This window comes from Chiloscyllium plagiosum, chromosome 2, assembly GCF_004010195.1.
Source record: "Chiloscyllium plagiosum isolate BGI_BamShark_2017 chromosome 2, ASM401019v2, whole genome shotgun sequence".
Lineage (NCBI taxonomy): Eukaryota > Metazoa > Chordata > Chondrichthyes > Orectolobiformes > Hemiscylliidae > Chiloscyllium > Chiloscyllium plagiosum.
Genome location: NC_057711.1, coordinates 18,645,935 through 18,667,084, shown reverse-complemented (window position 1 = coordinate 18,667,084; position 21,150 = coordinate 18,645,935). Strand labels below are relative to the sequence as shown.

Below are 21,150 nucleotides of genomic sequence, written 5' to 3'. Positions count from 1 at the left end.
TTTCTTTTTAAGTGGTTGTTCTAAATTATGGTAGATGTTTTAAAAATGCCATAGTTGGATGTATACATTTTGCCTAATCTCCACAAAGCATGATTCACTAGATTGTTCTGGATTTCTTCTGCTGATCAATGGTCATCTTTAATGTGGACATTTTTGTAATGTGGTGATTGTTTTTCCTTTGTCTCTCGAATTAGTTACCAAGCAGTGGAGTATATGCGGATGGGAATTGAACCAGCCATAGCTTGTCAGAAGACGATTAAAAGAATTCAAAAATATTATCCTCAGATTTTTGGTGCCCTTATCTGTGCAAACAGAACTGGGGGTTATGGTAAGTCTTTGAAATAAAATCTGTTAAAGGGCAGTTATGAAACTGGTTACCTGACAGAGATGTTATAAAAGCCATACTAGTGATAAGCTACTGTGACTAAATGCATCTTCCACGAAACAGTATCATGTGGAATATCCTCAAATAATTTATATTGTGAAATCCTGCAAGGGCCTAGTATGTTTAAATGTGCAGTTAAACTTGCATTTGTTATAACACAAAGGAAGAAGTCCTGTAACCTCCCTCCTAATAGTATTGTGGGTCTACCAACACCCCAATTCAAGAAGACTTCTCATCACCACCTTCTCGACGGCCCTTGAGGATATGTATTAAGTACTAGCCTTATTAGCACAGCCACCATTCCAGGAAAGCATTTTTAACCTTTTGGAGCAATGCCATGCAGAGAGATCTTGTTGTCCAGGTCCACATATCCCTGAAAGTGGCAACACAGGTGGATAAGGTGGTCAGGAAGGCATATGGCACACTTGCCTTCATCAGTTGAGGCATTGAATATAAAAATTGGTAAGTTATGTTACAGCTGTTTTAAAGTTTAGTTGGGCCATATTTGGAATACTGTGTGCAGTTCTGGTTGCCATACCAGTAGAAGTACGTGGATGCTTTGTAGAGGATGTAGAGAAGGTTTACCAGAATGCTGCCTGGTCTGAAGGACTTTAGGTATGAGGAGAGGTTGGTTAAACTCTGATTCTTTTCACTGGAAAGACAGACCAGAGGGGTGACCTGATCAAAAGTCTACAAAATTATGAGAGGCATAGATAGGGTGTTTAGTTATTCAGAGGCTTTTTCCCCAGAGTGGAAAGGTCAACTACAAGACGGCACAGGTTCAAGATGAGAGGGGAAAGTTAAGGGGAGAAGTGCGAGGCAAATTTCTCACATAGAGGATGATGTTTGCCTGGAACACAGCAGGTGGAAGCAGTCACGTTTGCAATGTTTAAGGTGTATCTTGATAAACATATGAATGTGAGGCAAACAGAGGGATAAAAACCATGAATAAACAATACGTAGCTGGTCTAATTAAGAAATAGGACTCGGAATATATTTGGTGGGATGAAGGGCCTGTTTCTGTACTGTATTTTTCTTTGTTCTATATCTTATGTTGTTGCTGGAGAGGGGCATTTATGACTGCATAATATTCAGAGTGTTTAAAAACAATTTTTCATCAACATGGATTCAAGTTTTCTTGTGGGGAATTTTGTCCAGTTGTTTCTCTTTGCTAGTTTTCGTAATGGAATGTTTCCCCCTTAAATCCATTATTCCAGAGGTGTTTAAAAACCAACACAGTAATGATATCACAAGACCTTTCTGTAAAGCTTCAGAAGCTTTGCTTGGCCTAGCATCTCATTGGAATCTTGCAGGAGGTGGGTAGTGTTTCCTTCTTGCATCCTGAACTAATATTCAAACGTATCACCTCAAAGTTGCAACTTGCTTTGGTCACTTTTTTATGAAGTGTTTTTGATCAGAGCTGAGGTTTTAATTTTTAATCAATCAAGATGTTCCAACATCCAAAAATTAAATTTAAAAAAATTCTCGAACTGTAAAACTTTCTTTCGACTTACTAGTACATGGGAAGTAGATCGAGTGTTCAGAGAATAAATATTAAATTGCCACTGAGTGCACAAAGCCCTTACTTTATAAGATTACATGTAAAAGGCAGTGCTCAGCAAATCCCAAAGCTGCATCTTTTTAAAATATTTCTTTGTGTGGGTCTAGCTTAAGTATTGACTCATTCAATGGGAAGTTAAAATTTCAAAACTTCCACCCTCTTGCTGAAAAGGAATTGTGATATGCTTATAACTGAATTCCTATCGTGACAATCAAAATGATTATACAGATCCACATTATAGCAGACTTCTGTTCTATATAGCTGTGAATTTTCATTGTGTTGATGTCTTTGTAGCTCCAGTTTAAACCATCATGTTTGGTTGCAACAAAATTCATGTTTTCTTATCAAAAGAATCAAGATTGATTGGAAATGATTCCCCTGATTGGGCTGAGGAGGTATAATGATCACATTCAGTGTGTTCCTCTGCCTTTAGATGAATATATTTGTGATTGAAACCATGGCATGAGCTGTCAAAGGAGGTTGATTGATTTATTATTGTTACATGTACCGAGATACAGTGAAAAGTGTTTTGTGTGCTATACAGGCAGATTGTTTCAGGGTAGCAGAACAGAGTGCTGAATATAGTGCTACAGCCTCAGAGAAGGTACAGAGAGAGAGAGGTCTCAATTAACATTTGAGAAATCCTTTCAAAGGTCTGTCAGCAGCGGGGAAGAAGCTGCTCTTGAATCTGTTCGTACATGTATTCAAACTTTTAAATCTTCTGCACGACAAAAAAAAATGGCATCTTTTAACCAGGGTGACAGGGATCTTTGATTATGTTGGTTGCTTTCCCAAGGAAGCTGCAAGTATAGGTGGAGTCAGTGGATGGAAGGCTCGTTTGTGTATGGGACTGGGCTGTGTTCAGAGCTTCTTGTGGTTTTGGGAAGAGCAGTTGTTATCCAGATAGGATGCTTTCTATGGCGCATCTACAAAAAATGGTCAGGATCCTGATGGACATGGCAAATTTCCTTTGCCTTTTTAGATTAGATTAGATTAGATTAGATTAGATTACTTACAGTGTGGAAACAGGCCCTTCGGCCCAACAAGTCCACACCGCCCTGCCGAAGCACAACCCACCCATACCTAACACTACGGGCAATTTAGCATGGCCAATTCACCTGACCTGCACATCTTTGGACTGTGGGAGGAAACCGGAGCACCCGGAGGAAACCCACGCAGACACGGGGAGAATGTGCAAACTCCACACAGTCAGTCGCCTGAGGGGGGAATTGAACCCGGGTCTCTAGCACTGTGAGGCAGCAGTGCTAACCACTGTGCCACCGTGCCACCCATCTCTGAGGAATCAGAGATGTTGTGCTTTCTTGACCATTGCATGGCCATGGGTGGACCAGGATTGATTGTCGGTGATTATCACTCCCAGGAACCTGAGGCTTTCGACCACCTACACCTCAGCACCATTGATGCGTTCGGGGGTGTGCCTCCACTCCACTTCCTGAAGTCAATGTTAAGACACGATGTTAAGACTCCTGCTTAATTTAAACCAGCAACACAGAAAAGATTTATCCTGTGCAGTAATCTGTGAAAATCCGAGAGGCCAAGAACTATTTAAAGTAAAAATTAACACCTTTATCTCTTAAGGTATAACAGAGAATAGTTAACTAACAACTATTTACAACTCCTTCCTCTAACCTATCCTTTACATTCTCCTTCTACAATACTAGTCCGATATCCCCCCCTCACCCCCCATCCCTGATTAAAGTTTACCAAAAATACAAGTTTTCAAAACCAGCCAGATGTCAAATCTTCCCTTCCTTGGTCGTCTTTTCTTCTTAGGGGTTTTTGTTTCATGGGTGACTGATCAATAAAGGTACCTTTTAAGACAGCTATTTTACAGGCGGTCTTTACATGCTGGTGGATTGGCAGTTCTCTTCCAACTGTTAAATTTTCCCCAGTCTTATACCCCAAAGTATTGGATTGTTTCATTGGTTTTTAATATTGTCAATATACTAAATCCAAACTTGATTGGAAGTTGCTATTTTGTCATATAATTTAAACTGATTGGTTGAATTCAAATTTGTTTTAGTCTCCAGGCAACCAGCTACACTAACTGCTGGACCACATGCTACATTGTAAGTTGTTGAGAACACTTGGTATTGTCAGGTAGTTCTGATGGCTTTTAACTTGCTTGAAGGTACAGTACACCCACATCTTCAGAGCAATGTTTTGCTAAAATTGTTGGCTTTACACCATGCCACAAAGCACTCAATCTCATTCCTATATTCTGTGTTGTCATTCTTTGAGATCAAATGACATTGTTTGACACCACAATGGTGGTGTCTTCAGCAAACGTGTAAATGGAATTGAAATGGAATTTGGCCATACAATCATGAGTGTATAAGGAGGGGCTGAATGTAGGAGTTGACAATGCAGTCTTGCGGGGCGCAGTGTTGAGAATTATGCTGGAGGAGGTGTTAAGACCATAAGACATAGGAGCATAAATTAGGCCATTCAGCCCATCGAGTCTGCTCCACCATTCAATCATGGCTGATAAATTTCTCAACACCATTCTCCTGCTTTGTCCCCATAACCCTTGATCCCCTTGATACTCAAGAACCTATCTATCTTAGTCTTAAATACGCTCAATGACTTGGCCTCCATTGTCTTCTGTGGCAATGAATTTCATAGATTCACCACTCTCTGGCTGAAGAAGTTTCCCTTATCTCCATTCTAAAAGGTCTTCCCTTTACTCTAAGGCTGTGACCTCTGGTCCTCATCTCTCCTACCAATGGAAGCACCTTCCCAACATCTCCTCTGTCCAGGCCATTCATTATTCTGTATGCTTCAATTAGATCCCCCCCTCATCCTTCGAAACTCCATCGAGTATAAACCCAGAATCCTCAAATATTCCTTGTAGGTTAAGCTTTTCATTCCTGGGCCATTCTCGTGAACCTCCTCTGAACATGCTCCAGGCCAGTACTTCCTTCTGGAGATATGGGGGCCAAAACTGTGCACAATACTCTAAATGTGATCTGACCAGAGCCTTATAGAGTCTCAAAAGTTCATTCCTAATTTTATATTCAAGTCCTCGCAAAATAAATGCCATCATTGCATTTGCCTTCCTAATTATTGACTCAACCTGCAAGTTTACCTTGAGAGAATCCTGGACTAAAACTCCCAAATCTCTTTACACTTCAGATTTCTGAATTTTCTCCCCATTTAGAAAGTAGTCCATGCCTCTATTCTTCCTACCAAAGTGCATGACCTCACACTTGCCCTCGTTATACTCCATCTGCCACTCCATCTGCCACTTCTTTGCTCACTCTCCTGTCCTGTCCAAATCCTTCTACAGCCTCCCCACCTCCTCAATGCTACCTGTCCCTCTACCTATCTTTGTATCACTTGCAAACTTAGCCAGAATGCCCTCAGTTCCTTCATCGAGATTGTTAGTGTACGAAGTGAAAAATTGTGGTCCCAACACTGAGCCTTGCGGAACACCACTAGTCACCAGCTGCCATCCTGAGAAGGACCCTTTTATCCCCATGTACTGCTTTCTGCCAGACAGCTAAACTTCTATCCATGCTAGCACCTTGCCTCTAACACTATGGGCCCTTATCTTACTCAGTAGCCTCCTGTGTGGCACCTTGTCAAAGGCCTCTGGAAGTCCAGGTAGATAACACCCATTGGCTCTCCTGAATCTAACCTGCTCATTACTTCCTCAAAGAATTCTAGCAGATTTGTCAGGCATGACCACCCTTTGACAAAGCTTTGTCCTATTTTATATGACACTTCCAAATATTTAGGAATCTCATCCTTCACAATGGATTCCAGGATCTTACCTACGACCAAGGTAATTGGCCTGTAGTGTTTCCTCTTTTGCCATACTCCATTTTTAAACAGAGGTGGCACATTGGCAATTTTACAGTCATAGAGTCATAGAGATGTACAGCACGGAAACAGACCCTTCAGTCCAAACCATCCATGCCGACCAGATATCCCAATCCAATCTAGTCCCACCTGCCAGCATCCGGTCCATATCTCTCCAAACCCTTCCTATTCATATACCCATCCAAATGCCTTTTAAATGTTGCAATTGTACCAGCCTCCACGACTTCCTCTGGCAGCTCATTCCATACACGTAACACCCTCTGCATGAAAAAGTTGCCCCTCAGGTCTGTTTTATATCTTTCACCTCTCACCCTAAAGCTATGCCCTCTAGTTCTGGACTCCCTGACCCCAGGGAAAAGACTTTGTCTATTTACCCTATCTATTCCCCTCATAATTTTGTAAACCTCTATAAGGTCACCCCTCAGCTCCAGGGAAAACTGCCCCAGCCTGTTCTGCTTCTCCCTAAAACTCAAATCCTCCAACCCTGGAACATCCTTGGAATTCTTTTCTAAATCCTTTCAAGTTTTACAACATCTTTCTGATAGGTCCTCTGGAACTTGCCCTGATTCTAGCGATTCCTGAAAGGTCACCACTGTCGCCTCAACTATCTCTTCAGCTATTTATCTTAGAACCGTGGGCTGTAGTACACTGGTCCCAGTGATTTATCCACCTTCAAGCCATTCAGTCTTTTTATCACCTTCTTTTTGGTGATGGCCACCATACTCAGCTCTGCTCCACACTCTCTTGAATTTTTGGGATATTACTCCTGTCTTCCACCATGAAAACTGATTATTCAGTTCCTCAGCCATTTCCTTGTTCCCCACTACTATCTCTCCAGCGTCATTTTCCAGCAGTCCAATGTCCACTTTTGCCTCTCTTTTGCTCTTTATATATATCTAAAGAAACTTTTACAATCTTCCTTTATATTACTGGCTAGCTTCCCCTCAAATTTAATCTTCTCCCTCCTTATTTCATTTTTTTTGTTGCCCACTGTTGGTCTTTGTAAACTTTCTAATCCTCTGGTTTCCCACTGACCTTCACCACGTTATATGCTTCCTCTTTTGCTTTCATGCTGTTCCTGACTTCCCTCATCAGCCATGGTTGCCTCATCCTCCCTGTCCCATGCTTCTTTTCCCTTGGGATGAATATCTGCTATGTCTCCTGGATTACTCCCAGAAACTCCTGCCATTGCTGTTCCACTTTCCTGTTAGGCTCCCCTTCCAGTCAATCCTACCCAGTTCCTCCTTCATGCCTCTGTAGTTGACTTTATTCACCTGCAGTACTGTTACCTCTGATTCTATCTTCTCCCTCTCAATTTGCAGAGTAAATTCAATCATTTTATGATCATTGCCTCCTAAGAGTTCCTTTATTTTAAGCTCCCTTATCAAGTCTGTCTCATTGCACAACACTAAAACCAGTATTGCCTGTTCCCTTGTGGGCTTCACCATAAGCTGCTCCAAAAAGCCATCTCATAGACATTACACAAATTCTTTTTCTTGCAATCCACTGCCAACGGATTTTCCTAGTCCACCAGCATAATGAAATTCCCCATGATCACTGTAACTTTGTCATCCTGTACATCTTTTCTATCTCCTGGGGTATCTTGCACCCCAGCTCCTGACTACTTTTTGGAAGCCTGGACATAACTCCAACTATGTTTTTTTTTAACTTTGTGGTTCCTCAATTCTACCCACACGGATTCCACAACATCTGATCCTACTTCAACCTTAATATTGATTTAATTTAATTTAATTTCTTATTAATAAGGCAATCCCACCCCTCTGCCCACCTGCCTATCATCTCAATAGGATATATATCCTTGAATATCCAGCTCCCAATCCTGATTCCCTTGCAGCCATCTCTCCGTGATGCCCACCACATCGTACCTGCCAGTTTCGATCTGTGCCACAAGCTCATTTACTTTATTCCTTATATTGCATGCATTCAGATATAACACCTTCAGTCCTCTGTTAACCGTCCCTCTTCTCATTGTCATTCATTTCTCCAGTGTGCTTGAAGTTTGATTGCTAATCCTTTCCATACACTCTGTCCTATTTGTGTCTATGCTGGAGATTTTCATAACCTGTGCTGAGTTCTGAACTTTTACCTCCTCCTTAAGAGTCATAGAGTCATAGAAATGTTCAGCACAGAAACAGATGCTTCGGTCCAAATTGTCCATGCCGACCAGCTATCCCAATCTAATCCCCTCTGCCAGAACCTGGCCCATATCCCTCCAAACCCTTCCTAATCATATACCCATCCAGATGTTTGTTAAATGTTGTACTAGCCTCCACCACTTCCACTGGCAGCTTATTCCATACACATACCACTCTCTGCGTGCAAAAGTTGCCCCTTAGGTCTTTTTTTATTTCTTTCCCCTCTCACCCTAAAACTATGCCCTTTAGTCCTGGACTCCCCACCCCAGGGAAGAGACTTTGTCTATTTATCCTATCCATGCCCCTCATGATTTTATAAATCACTATAAGGTCACCCCTCAGCCTCCGACACTCCAGGGAAAACAGGCCCAGCCTATTAAGCCTCTCCCTGTAGCTCCAATCCTCCAACCCTGGCAACATCCTTGTAAATATTTTCAAGTTTCACATCATCCTTCTGAAAGGAAGGAGACCAGATTGCACGCAATATTCCAAAAGTGGCCTAACTTGAACCCTGTATAGCCGCAACATGACCTCCCAACTCCTGTACTCAATACTCTGACAATAAAGCAAAGCATACCAAACACCTTCTTCACTATCCTATCTACATGTGACTCCACTTTCAAGTGAAGATCTAGACAAAGGTTATCCAGCAACACAGGGGTTAAGCACCTCTGTGTACTCTGGGAAAGCTGTACACTTTAGCTTAAAACAGAGGCAACTTTTATAGGTCTCTTACCAAACAGTACAGCCTTAATTGCAAAATTAATCCAATAAAATGTAGTAAATTAATAAATAGACATAAAATTGAGCCAATGATATATCTTGGGAACTGACTTGTTTTGCACATTTTTATCTATTGCCACCTGAATCCCAAGGCCAGTTAGAATGCTTTAATGATGCCATATCTTGCTTTATTAATTCATACTATGGAGAAGACATTGTTTGCTAATCTCTTTCAATTAGTTCAGGAATGCAGTTTTCAGCAGAGTTAGATGCCATTATAAACAGAATTGTGCTCCTAGAAGCCATTTTGTATATTACTTTGTTACTTGCATAAAGAAGCCATTTTGTAGTTAGTAAAAGCATGCATTAAATGGTTGCTCCTGACAACAACCTAAATCCAGATTTTAGATTCTCATCTCCCCCCTTTGGTCATTCCATGACCACCCCATAGGTTAGATCAGTCCAATCAAATGGGGAGGAAGTAGGGTTAGGCACTGTCGCCTCCTCATCTTCATCTGATTGGAGAAGAAGCATTTTCCAGGTGGAACCGATGCTGTCAATAGAAGTTTGCGTTTTAGCAAGAATACATTTAACAATAGCAATGCCAACAAAAAGACCAACTAAAACAATAGCAGCATACATAGCCATATTTATCAGCCAGTTGTACCATGAGCTGAAACCCCAATCTCCCGGCCCACAATCATTTGGCTGATGAAGGTGCGGATGTCATCTACGTGCCTGATAATATTCTCGATGAGGTCAGTGACCCCCATGATGCATTTGCCTTTGACTATGGCACAAATTCCCCCTTCTTTGGTGAGTATGTAGTCGACAGCATACCGGTTTTATTGGGAAGATAGATGTAATTCTGAAAGCATGTCCTTAACTCCTGTTAAGGCAGCAGTTGTCTCCTTACCTAAGAGCTGAAAATGTGTTGCTGGAAAAGCGCAGCAGGTCAGGCAGCATCCAGGGAACAGGAGAATCGACGTTTCCTGTTCCCTGGATGCTGCCTGACCTGCTGCGCTTTTCCAGCAACACATTTTCAGCTCTGATCTCCAGCATCTGCAGACCTCACGTTCTCCTTACCTAAGAGGTTGAGACCGCAAATGATTTCGGTTTTGATGGCTAATAATTCCTGCAGACCCTCCTACAGGAAAAAAAATACTAAGAAATGCATACCCCAGAGAGTGAGCCTTAATAGTGCTCAAAGCCTTTGGATTCTTTCAAGTCGTGCAGAACTCAGGTGAGACTGAACGTTTGACAGGGAAATCCCAATCCCATTGCCAGGAAATTAGACAGGGAGCAGTGGTCGGAAAAAGTGTTCCTACAGCTGCAGCACGGGGAATACCTATTTCATTAAGGACAAGGAAGTTCGTTGCTTTGCCTTGGCTGAAAAAATAGTAATCGGGTTTAGTATAGATAATGGAGGGAGCTTCCCAATAAGTAGTGGGCCTATCTTTGTGACTTCCTGGAACTTATGGATAATCCATGGCTACAAAGTATGGCTGTCCTGAGTACGTGGGGTGAAAGCTGTTCAATAGAAAGAGATGGGTCTTTCGGAAAGAGATACGGTTATTGTCCCAGAATGGTTCCTTCCATCCCACAATTGGGAAGATGTAGGTGCCATTAGGGGTCTCATAATGAAGGTGGGTGCTATTACCCATTCCACAAAGGGCCTAAATACCAGCGATAACAGAGACACGTTCCTCCCCAAGGCATACGCATGAAATGTGAGGCCCTACAGGGAAGCAACGGCGACTGGTACATTTGATCATTGGGCAGAGAATAGTCTTGGTCACATTAACGTAAGTACACCCCATCCTTTACCATTGTACCAATTCAGATAAGCTATCCCGGATTTTTTGGAAGAAGTCCATAAGCAGCTAGCAAGTGGGGATAAGTAATAATTAAAAGAAATCAAAAGAAATATTATGTCCAGTAAACACTATAGGAGCATTCTATTCTCCTTAGTTGGGATTCGAGAGGGGAAAAGGGGCCAGAGAGTCTTTTGCTCAAGTAAGGCCGTACGGACCACTTCATTCCTGCCAAATATTCTATTGTGACTTTGGAGAAACAAATTGTTAGTGAGAGATAACATTTCCCCATCTTCTCTTTTGCGGCGTAACCTAGTTGAGCAATGAACCTGCACTGCAAGGTCTGGTTTTCTGATTTTCCCTATAACTGAACCCTCCCCACCGCTGCCTATTTAGTTCATAGTCCTGTCTACAGCCCGAGTTATGCGATTTGCTAGGACTCTGGTCCCAGCACGGTTCTGATGAAGACTGTCCCATCGGAACAGGGACCTTCTCCCCAGTACTGGTGCCATTTCTCCCACACCAATTTTTGACCACGCATTTACCTGCTTAATCTTATTGACCCTGTGCAGGTAGGCTGGAATTGATGTGAGTCATGACTAGCCTCTCGAAGCACTTCATAATTATGGAAGTCAGAGTCATGGGGGTCGTAAATATGGAGGTCAATCATTGAGGAATACCACAAATTTTATTTGGCACTAGGATGATGGTGGTCTTCTTGAATCAGGTGGGGACCTCAGATTGCAGTAAGGAGAGGCTAAAGATGTCAGTGAATACTCCTGCTAGCTGGTCCGCACAGGATCTGAGTGCGCAGCCGGGGATTCCGTCCAGACCAGTTGCTTTCCATGGGTTCACTCTCAAGAAGGCCAATCTAATGTCTGCGCTGGTGACCATGGGTACACGTACATCTGAGGCTGGTGGGATAGGTGACATTGTTTCCCTGACCTACTGTTCAAACTGAGCTCATCAGGTTCAGATGTACTGTTGTCCGTGATTCTGTTTGACTTCATGTTGTAGCCCATTATGTCATGTAAGGCTTGCCACAAGCAATGGGGGTTATGTGGTTGGGCTCGGTTTTAAGCTCAGTTTGGTGTTACCTTTTGGTGTCTTTGGCCTTACGAAGATTGTATCTGGAATTTCTTATAAGTCAGGGTTGCCTGACTTGTTTGCCTCAGACCTGGACTTCAGTAGGGAGTGGATCCCAGAGTTCATCCATGGTTTTCTGTTTGGGGAGTGTTTGGATTAACTTCTTTAGGATGCATTCCTCTATACGTTTACTAACGAGAGTGGCATACTTATTTAGGTTGGCTGCTGAATTCTTGGATATGGATCAGTCCACTGATTGTCAGCAGTCCCACAGGAGCTCTTCTGTTGCTTCAGACTAACACTGCATCACAGAAATTGATGCTTCTGAGTTGGGAGGAGGAGCACAATGTAGTGATCTGATTTTTCAAAATGTGAATGGGGGATGAAGTGATAGGCATCTTTGATGGTTGTATAGCAGTGATCAAGGATGTTCAGATGTCTGGTGGGACAGGAGACATCTTGATGGTATTTTGTTAGCACACTCTTGAGCTTGGCCTCGTGAAAGTCACCAGCTACGATGAACAAAGGCCTCGGGGTATTCTGTCTCAAGACTGTTTGTAGCATTGTACACTTCGCCAAGTGCACTCCTTGCCTCTGTATGGGGGTAGGATGTAGACTGCTGTCAGGACAGCAGAGGTGAACTCACACGGCAGTTCAATACTCTAGGTCTGGGGAGCAGTAACTCACTATGGTGACCATGTATGAGCAGTTGGCGTATCATTTAGGAAGTAGTTCACACCATCCCTTGCCTTACTAGGGGACACTGAGTGGTCCATTCAGTGAACTAAGAAGTTGTAAGGCACAGTCAGATGTAGCCTCTAAGAGGCAGGAAGACCTCTGGGCTTGCAGTTCCAGTGTTGGCCAGCTAACTGGGTTCGTCCAATGGCGTCCTGGGCATTGTCTCATTCACGAGCACTCTGGGATGGGGATCGCGCAGGCACAGGCCTTACAGTAGGTCTGGTCAGGCCTCTTTGATGTCACAGCACCGTGGGGTAGGGTCTCGTTCCTGCATTGGGTGGGCCTCAGTTCCAGGTTTCCATAAGGATGTCTGGCTTACGGGAAGCTGGTAGACCCTTAGTTTCTCTGGGCTTGCGATTCCAGCTTCGGTGTTTGAGCCTCGTCAGTCATAGAGTCTTTAAACCTGACAGTAGAGGGCACTATTAGAAATTCTGACAGACTTAGACTTGAGGTTAAGAAAAGCAGAACGAGAATAAAATATGTAAGAATATGATCTGTTGTGGACAGCTCACAAAATGTCGCCACACTCGTAGTCTTGAAGATCTATCTTGTTGGCCAGATTGAATACCACATTTTCATGACGAGGCAATAACACTTGTTCAAGTAATTATCAATCATTCCAGGCAGTAACTACAGCATGGAAGGGTTGCTCGGGCTGGGTCATAAATATACAGGCATCAGCTATGAATGTACTGTCAATTTGAATTACTGCAGCCATGAGAAGCCTTGATTACTATCCTCATTTAAATAAGGAAGTGCAAAAACATAAGAACTAGGAGCAGGAGTAGGCCACCCGGCCCTTTGAGCCTGCTCTGCCATTCAATAAGATCATGGCTGATTTTTCATGGACCCAGCTCCACTTACCCGCCCTATCACCATAACCCTTAATTCCTTTATTGTTCAAAAAGCATCTATCTTAGCTTTAAGTAGATGCTAACCTTTCTTTTACTCCCAGTCATGCAATGCCTCTCATTTTAAAAATGTCATTCCTGTTTTCAACTCCCTGTTTGGCTTTGCCGGTCCTATCTCCAAAGCCTCCAGCATCCTTGCACCCCTTTTAGATCTGTGTTCCACCAGTTATGACTTCTTGCAGTCTTTTTATTCAGTTGCTCCGCCATCAGCAGCAATTACTTTAAATATCTAACGTCTGGAATTCCCTTTTTAAATTTCTCTGCCTCTATATCCTGCTCACCACTTTCTTTTATACTTGCATTAAAAAAAAATCCTTATGTGATTTGATACCAAATGAAATTTTACAATGCTCACATGAAGCACATTTGGGCATCTAGCTGTGTTGGGCAAATGAAAGTTATTCTGGTTACCATTAGTCAGTTACTGAGAAAGTTCTCTATTACTTGGCCAAAGTAGTTACTCTTCATATGATTCTACATCTGATGATGCTGTAAGTTATTCTAACAGGAGTCTAGTAATGTCTTGCCCAATATTTACTTGTATTAGCAAGTTTTGAGAAGATTTGCAGCTCAAGTTGAGGCTTTTATGAAAACGAACCTTCCAGCTCAGCGAGCAAACCTACGTTCATTTATTTGTATTATTTCTGGCAGAGGTCACTGATGGATGTCATGAGAGCAGTGACTCTAATCTTGATCAGGAGCACAGCCAGGTTTGAGATCAGGCTTTCATTGTCAGAGCTCAGTTGGTTGTGTAGCTGCTTTGCAATTCAGAGTAATACCAACAGTATGGGTTGAATTCTTGCACCAGCTGTGGTTCCCATGAAGGATTATCCTCATGCTCTCCCCTTGCCTGAGGTGTGGTGACTATAGTTTGGTAGGAATATGGTGACTCTAATTGTTTTGTACTGCAGAACTTCAATACTGCGGAAACAAGAGACCTGCTGTTGAAGATTTTTTTTGTCTTACACTGATCACGACAAATGCAAAAATTTCAAAGGCCACAATTTATACTGTATGAGAAACCAGAAGTTGATTAGTTGGCAGGCAGACTCTGGTTGAGATGTTGTCATCCACCAAGGAACAACTACCCCAAGACTTTGGTTTAAATTCTAAATTTACAATGATGTTGCCAGGGTTGGAGGATTTGAGCTAGAGGGAGAGGCTGAACAGACTGGGGCTGTTTTCCCTGGAGCGTCGGAGGATGAGGGATGACCTTATAGAGATTTACAAAATTATGAGGGGCATGGATAGGGTAAATTGGCAAAGTTGAAACTTTATTGCTGGAACAGCACAGCAGGTCAGGCAGCATCCAGGGAACAGGAGATTCGACGTTTCGGGCACAGGCCCTTCCTGAAGAAGGGCCTGTGCCCGAAACGTCGAATCTCCTGTTCCCTGGATGCTGCCTGACCTGCTGTGCTGTTCCAGCAATAAAGTTTCAACTTTGATCTCCAGCATCTGCAGACCTCACTTTCTCCTCCTAAATTGGCAAAGTCTTTTCCCTGGGGTTGGGCAGTCCAGAACTAGAGGGCATAGGTTTAGGGTGAGAAGGAAAAGATATACAAGAGACCTAAGGGGCAACTTTTTCACACAGAGGGTAGTATGTGTATGGAATGAGCTGTCAGAGGATGTGCTGGAGGCTGATACAATTGCAACATTTAAGAGGCATTTGGATGGGTGTATGAATAGGAAGGGTTTGGAGGGATATGGGCTGGGTGCTGGCAGGTGGGACTAGATTGGGTTGGGATATCTGGTCGGCATGGACAGGTTGGACAGAAGGGTCTGTTTCCATGCTGTACATCTCTATGACTCTATAACTCTTGCCAAGATGTGACATAGGCAATGCACCAACGAACAGTGCTCCACAAGCTTTTGCTTAATTGAAAAGACACATGCCTGGACAAATTCCTTTGGTTGCTAACACATGAAATTCGTGGTACTTAAATCTTCCAAATATGTAGTGTCAAGATGACATGTCTATTTCTGATGAATGACTATAACCAGAACTGGGTTTTCCTGATATCTTGTCCGTTTCTTTTACAGGTGCTGCATGCAGTAAATCTCCAGAACTTGTCCAGTTTCATTTCATGGTTTACAATCCATCGAAGGTCTCGGAAGAAATAGTGGACTGCATTTGAAGCTGCTGTGATGCATCTTTTTCGGAGCCTTTAAGGCTGTTTATTCTTGATTGTGAATCAAGTTCAGCTTCAGATAAACTAAATTTCGTAGAAAATAGTGTTGATAATGCAATCTGAAATTGAACAGAATGGTGGTGGTAATGGAAATTAAATTTATACCAATCATATTTCAAACATTAGTGGGTTACATTCATGCCACACAATGTCAGTCAATGGCTGTCTCTGACAAGAGAGAATCTAACCATCTCTCCTTAACGATATCCTTGGCATTGTTCTCACTGAATCCCTCACTGTTAATATCCTGGGGATTACCCTTGATCAGAAACTGAACTAGACCAGCCACTTTGATTGTATGGCAGGTGAACACTAGGTTGGTTAAGATGAATGTGAGGTGATCTTATGCCAGGGTCGAAATGCCAAATACTAGGGGGCATAGGTTTAAGGTGAGTTGGGGAAAGTTTAAAGGAGATGTGAGAGGCAAGTCTTTTTTGCACAGAGCGTGTTGGGTGCCTGGAACATGCTGCCAGGGAAAGTAGTAGAAGCAAATATGATAGTAACATTTTAGAAACATTTCGACAGATGCATGAGCAGGCATGGAATTAAGGGGATATGGACCATGTGCAGACAGATGGGATTTGATTAGGACCACATCCTGGTCAGCACAGAATGGTGGCTTATTCCTGTGTAGTACTGTTCTGTGTTCTATATAAATAATGTGACTTGAAGAGCAGATCAGAAGCTGGACGATTAGTGTTGTGTTATCAACTCCTGTTTCGCCGGTTCCTGTCTCCCATCTGTAAGTCCGGAGTGAAATGGACTACTGTCCACTTCCTCTGATGAGTGCAGCTACAACATAAATAAGCTCAATACCATCTGGGACAAACCTGCTCACTTGATTGACAAGGCGAAAGTGAGGACTGCAGATGCTGGAGATAGAGTCGAGAGTGTGGTGCTGGAAAAGCACAGCAGGTCAGGCAGCATCCAAGGAGCAGGAGAGTCGATGTTTTGGGCAAAAGCCCTTACTCCTGATGAAGGGCTTTTGCACAAAACATCTCCTGCTCCTCACCAATCTCTACTCACTTGATTGATACTCCATCCTTTATCTGTTCAGTCTCTCAATCTCAGTTGCACTGTGGCAGCACGATGTACAGTCCACAAGATGCACTTCAGCAATTCTCAAGAAGCTTCCAATAGAATAATTTAATCCCTACAGTGAGGAAGCAGGCCATTCAGTCCATACCGATCCTCCGAACAGCATTCCATCCAGACTCCCCTACCTATAACTCTGCAATTCCCATGGCTTATGCACTTAGCTTACACATCCCTGGCCATTATGGACAATCTGGATGACCAATCCACCTAATTTGCACATCTTCACACTGTGGGAGGAAACTGGAACACCCAGTGGAAACCCATGCGGACACGGTGAGAACCTGCAAACTCCACCCATGCATCACCGAAGGCTTCAATTAAACCCTAGTCCCTGGTCTGTGAGACAGCAGTGCTAACCACTGAGTCACCATGCCTCCCAAATAGCATCATGCAAATCCATGACTTCCACCATCTAAAGGACAAAGGCGGCAAACACCTGCAAATACCAGCATCTGCCAGGTCACCTCCAAGCCACACACTTTCCTGATTCATCTGAGTTTCAGTTTTGTTTAATCTGTCCATAATTCGCATTTACAAACACATCTATTCTACCATATTAATAAGGGTAGCATGTCATTTTGTACTTTGTCCAGAAAAAGACTTTGATAATAGCCAATCCCAGAACTCTGACAAACTTGAAGTGAATAGCAAGAGCTGATTGGTTAGGAGTACGTTAATTATACTGGAATTTACAGGTAAGTTATAAATCAATGGAATTAAGGCTGTTTATTTTTATTATTTTCCACTAATTCCATTTTTTTAAAATTGTGTGGGGAAAAAAGCACCTCCAGGGCCTTATCAGTAATACTCTCCTTAGCACAAAAGCTATAAGAACATAAAGAACAATTTTGTTTGAATTTAGGATAAAAACAGAGGCTCTCCAATGTTGTAGAATGAGACCAAAACTCATGGACAGATCCAATCAAATTGACTGCCTTATTATTGGCAAATTGGATTTCAACAACAACTTTTGAGTGGAATTGATCACAAATTGGATATAAAAAGAATGGCTTTAGTGCCTTTTTATAAAGTTCTGTTAAGACTGCCGAGAGCAGATGAAGTGTCGTTCTGCGTCATGGAGTCATAGAGATGTACAGCATGGACAGACCCTTCAATCCAACTTGTCCATGCTGACCAGATATCCCAACCCAATCTAGTCCCACCTCCCAGCACCTGGCCCATATCCCTCCAAACCCTTCCTACTCATATAACCATCCAAATGCCTTTTAAATGTTCCAATTGTACCAGCCTCCACCACTTCCTCTAGCAGCTCATTCCATACACATACCACCTGCTGCATGAAAAAGTTGCCTGAGGTCTCTTTTATATCTTTTCCCTCTCACCCGAAACTGATGCCCTCTAATTCTGGACTTCCCTACCCCAGGGAAGAGACTTTGTCTATTTACCCTATCCATGCCCCTCCTGATTTTATAAATCTCTCTAAGGTCACCCCTCAGCCTCTGACACTCAAGAGAAAACAGCCCCAGCCTATTCAGCCTCTCTCTATAGCTCAAATCCTCCAACCCTGGGAACATCCTTGTAAATCTTTTCTGAACCCTTTCAAGTTTCACAACATCTTTCCGATAGGAAGGAGACCAGAATTGCATGCAATATTCCAACAGTGGCCTAATAAATTCCCAAATGAGATGGGAATTTGCCTGATGGTGTATGTTTGTTGAATGTGAAATATCTGAGCTAAATGGTTCAAGGAGATTAGTTTAAGACTTTTAATTAGGCTCACGTAACCAAATGACATTTATCTAAACGCGCTGATTAAAGCTTATTACTGTCACTAGGTCAAAATCCTAGAACTCCCCTAACCATAGAGGTATACAACACAAATAAAGACCCTTCAGCCCACAGCACAGTGTGTGTACCTACCCATGTGGATTCCAGTGCTTCAAGAAGGTGGCTGACCATCTTCGAAGGGCAATTAGGAAAGGGCAATACATTTTAGCTCCCATAGCCATGTCCCATGAAAGAATTTTTAAAAAGCTGTACTGTAAGCTAGATTTACATTCCATGACAGGAACTGATTTTAGAGTTGGGTGGACAGGACATTCTGTAATATCAGCTGGCATGGTCATCTACCAGCATGTTCCTTCTGTGGGTAGTCAATTTTACCAATTAAAATACCTACTGTGTGTGGAATTTTCCAAACAGCATTTGAAGGCTCCCTGCTGAGGCCATAGACAATTTAATGGATGAAAGTAATGTCATGGCAATGTGTGTGGCTCACTGATGCCCGTACCCTGTAACTACAGTTGCCAGCCGCAGTCACAGGCCTTTCTGGGGAGCGGTTCTTTCTTCAGGCTAATGGCCTATGGCTGTGACCAAGTTTTGTGAGACATTGGAAAGTTCACCCTTGGTCATTGTCTAATTCTTTCGTTTGCTTGACAGCACCCACACTTCGTGCTGGAGTTGATCGGTGCCCACAGCCTCTGGCAGTCAGATTGACTGTTGGACGTGGAGAACTCCACCATTCTCAATTGGAAAGATCTCTGAGAGTCAACCTCTTTGTTGGCCACCACCTCCAGATCTCTTCCTGGGTCCCCTACTAGCCTTTCCATGATTCTGACAGGAATCTCACCTCAACAAGAAGATAGGAAGCCAGAAGTGAAAGAGCAGCACTTGAGTTAAATTGGGTTACAGAAATCTTTAAAACAAGGTTCAGGATTGAAAATGGGGTCCAAGCTGCAGATGCAGTGCATAGAACTTTTATATTGCTAAAGGACAAACAAAAGACCTCCACGAGGGAGGGAAGAACAGGCATAGTAGGAATTGAATGTACTTGGTCATACCGAAGTTCTGTTTGAAGCACACAAGACAAGTATGTGTCTTTTGCAGGTTTCACGAGTTTCTCCCTCTGGAATTCTTTTACACACTCTGATAACGGACTTTAGATTTATGCTAGTAGTCTAGTGCCTCCTTCCTGAAACCCTCTAACATTGACAATGGGCTGTTATTGCTTTATGAATGAAACTTTGGGCATGTCGTCCTCCATTCAGACACTTAAGCTTGCCCCTTTCAATCTGTTCACTCTTGACCTGGATCTGGAAATAAACACAGTTTGACGATGATTTAATTTCAGTTTTAACAGCACCCTGTACAAGGCTCAAAGGTAGAACACCATCACTGCACCCACAACAGCCCCCAATGATGTCATTGTGCTAACCAGCTTGAAATAGCCAGCAATGGGATGATTTGCAGAGATGCTGCTGAGCTGAAGTAACATTTAAGAACTGTTATGTTGCAACTAACTGTTCAGAACTGGTGCTATGCTAATTTCCAATTTTACTTATGGAATATTATCTGCTTTCAATTATTAAGCTATATTTAAAATGCTATTTCTCACAATTGATTAGTTACTTCAGTGCTCTTTTGGCGTGTCTCTACCTTTTACTATCCCCCACCCCACGGTGCAATCTCTGACCTTACAATTGAAAAATGATTTAAATTAATGAGATTGAATAATGCATTTTAAAATCAGTTCTGTAATCTGTGTGGAAAGGTATTATAATAAATACAAAATAAAAACAGGAAATGCTAGAAACAGGTCAAGCAACATTAGAGTGTTTGGGGGTGGGTGGGAGGAGACATGGTGGCTGAGTCGTTAGTTCCTGGTGCTATGAGGCAGCAGTGCTGTGTTCGATTCCAGCCTCAGACGGCTGCCTGTGTGGAGTTTGCTTGGGTTTCCTCTGTGTGCTCCGATTTCCTCCCACAGGCCAAAGATGTGGAGGTTATTTGGATTGGCCATGTGAAATTGTCCACAGTGTGTCCAGGGATGTGCAGACTAGGTGAGTTAGCCATGGGAAATGCAGGGTTATAGGGGCTGGGTCTGAGTGTGATGCTCTTTGGAGTATTGGTGTGGACAATGTGGGCTGAATGACCTGCTTCCACACTGTAGGGATTCTAGGAGAGAGAAACAAAAGTAAGGATTTAATGGCTTCTGCTCGAAGTGTGAGAGCAGGTGTCTTTAAAGAGGACCTCTCTGCTCCCAGCAGCAAGAAGGTACTGCTGAATTAAGTGCCAATTAGGCATGTAACTCCTGTCCAACAGGCTTCTTGCCTTTTCAGGTTGCACACCAGAGAAGGGCTGCCTGAAGTGGATGGCTGATCAGAAGCTACTGAGTGTCTTTGGAAGCCTTGGCAACATAGTTATGCAGATAAGAGCTTTGTGAGGGGTGGGTTTTGTTTTGGGGGAGTGGGTGGGAAAGGGAATAAGACTTTCACTGGTCTCCGCCTGCACATTAAATGCAAGCCTTAACTTCCCCCAAATGACAAGCCATCCCATTATCTGCCATCCTGCCCCTTTTCTAATGGAGGGGTAAATCCTGCCCTTTGAGATCATATTTCCCATTGACTAGTATTTCCTATTTTTATTTATGATTTCCATCATTTATAGTTTTTTATGTCTTTGCATTGATGTATAACTTCATTGTGCTCTCCTTCTATGACTACTCATCTTAATTGCAGTCACACTCATTCTTTGAAACTCGGCTGCCATGCCACACCTGATAGAAGGTTCCGTTAATGAGACAAGGCCACAAGGAAGAAAATGGGGGGAAAGAAAAAGGAAATTAATTGCCAACAACTTTATTTTGGAAATTAGCTTAGTTTCCCTAGCCTCAGTTCTTGTACAAG

The 21,150-nt window shown here is 42.8% G+C and overlaps 1 protein-coding gene across 2 annotated transcripts in view; it reads left to right on the top strand.

Moving 5' to 3' along the window:
- Nucleotides 1-15,810, top strand: part of LOC122557309 (N(4)-(Beta-N-acetylglucosaminyl)-L-asparaginase-like) — a 43,614-nt gene extending 27,804 nt beyond the window's left edge. For both annotated transcript variants that reach the window (XM_043704884.1, XM_043704874.1), the window contains exons 8-9: nt 195-328; nt 15,261-15,810. In XM_043704884.1, coding sequence (XP_043560819.1) covers nt 195-328; nt 15,261-15,355 — 229 coding nt within the window. In that variant the 3' untranslated portion in view covers nt 15,356-15,810. The remainder of the gene's footprint in view (nt 1-194; nt 329-15,260) is intronic.
- Nucleotides 15,811-21,150: the final 5,340 nt, after the last annotated feature.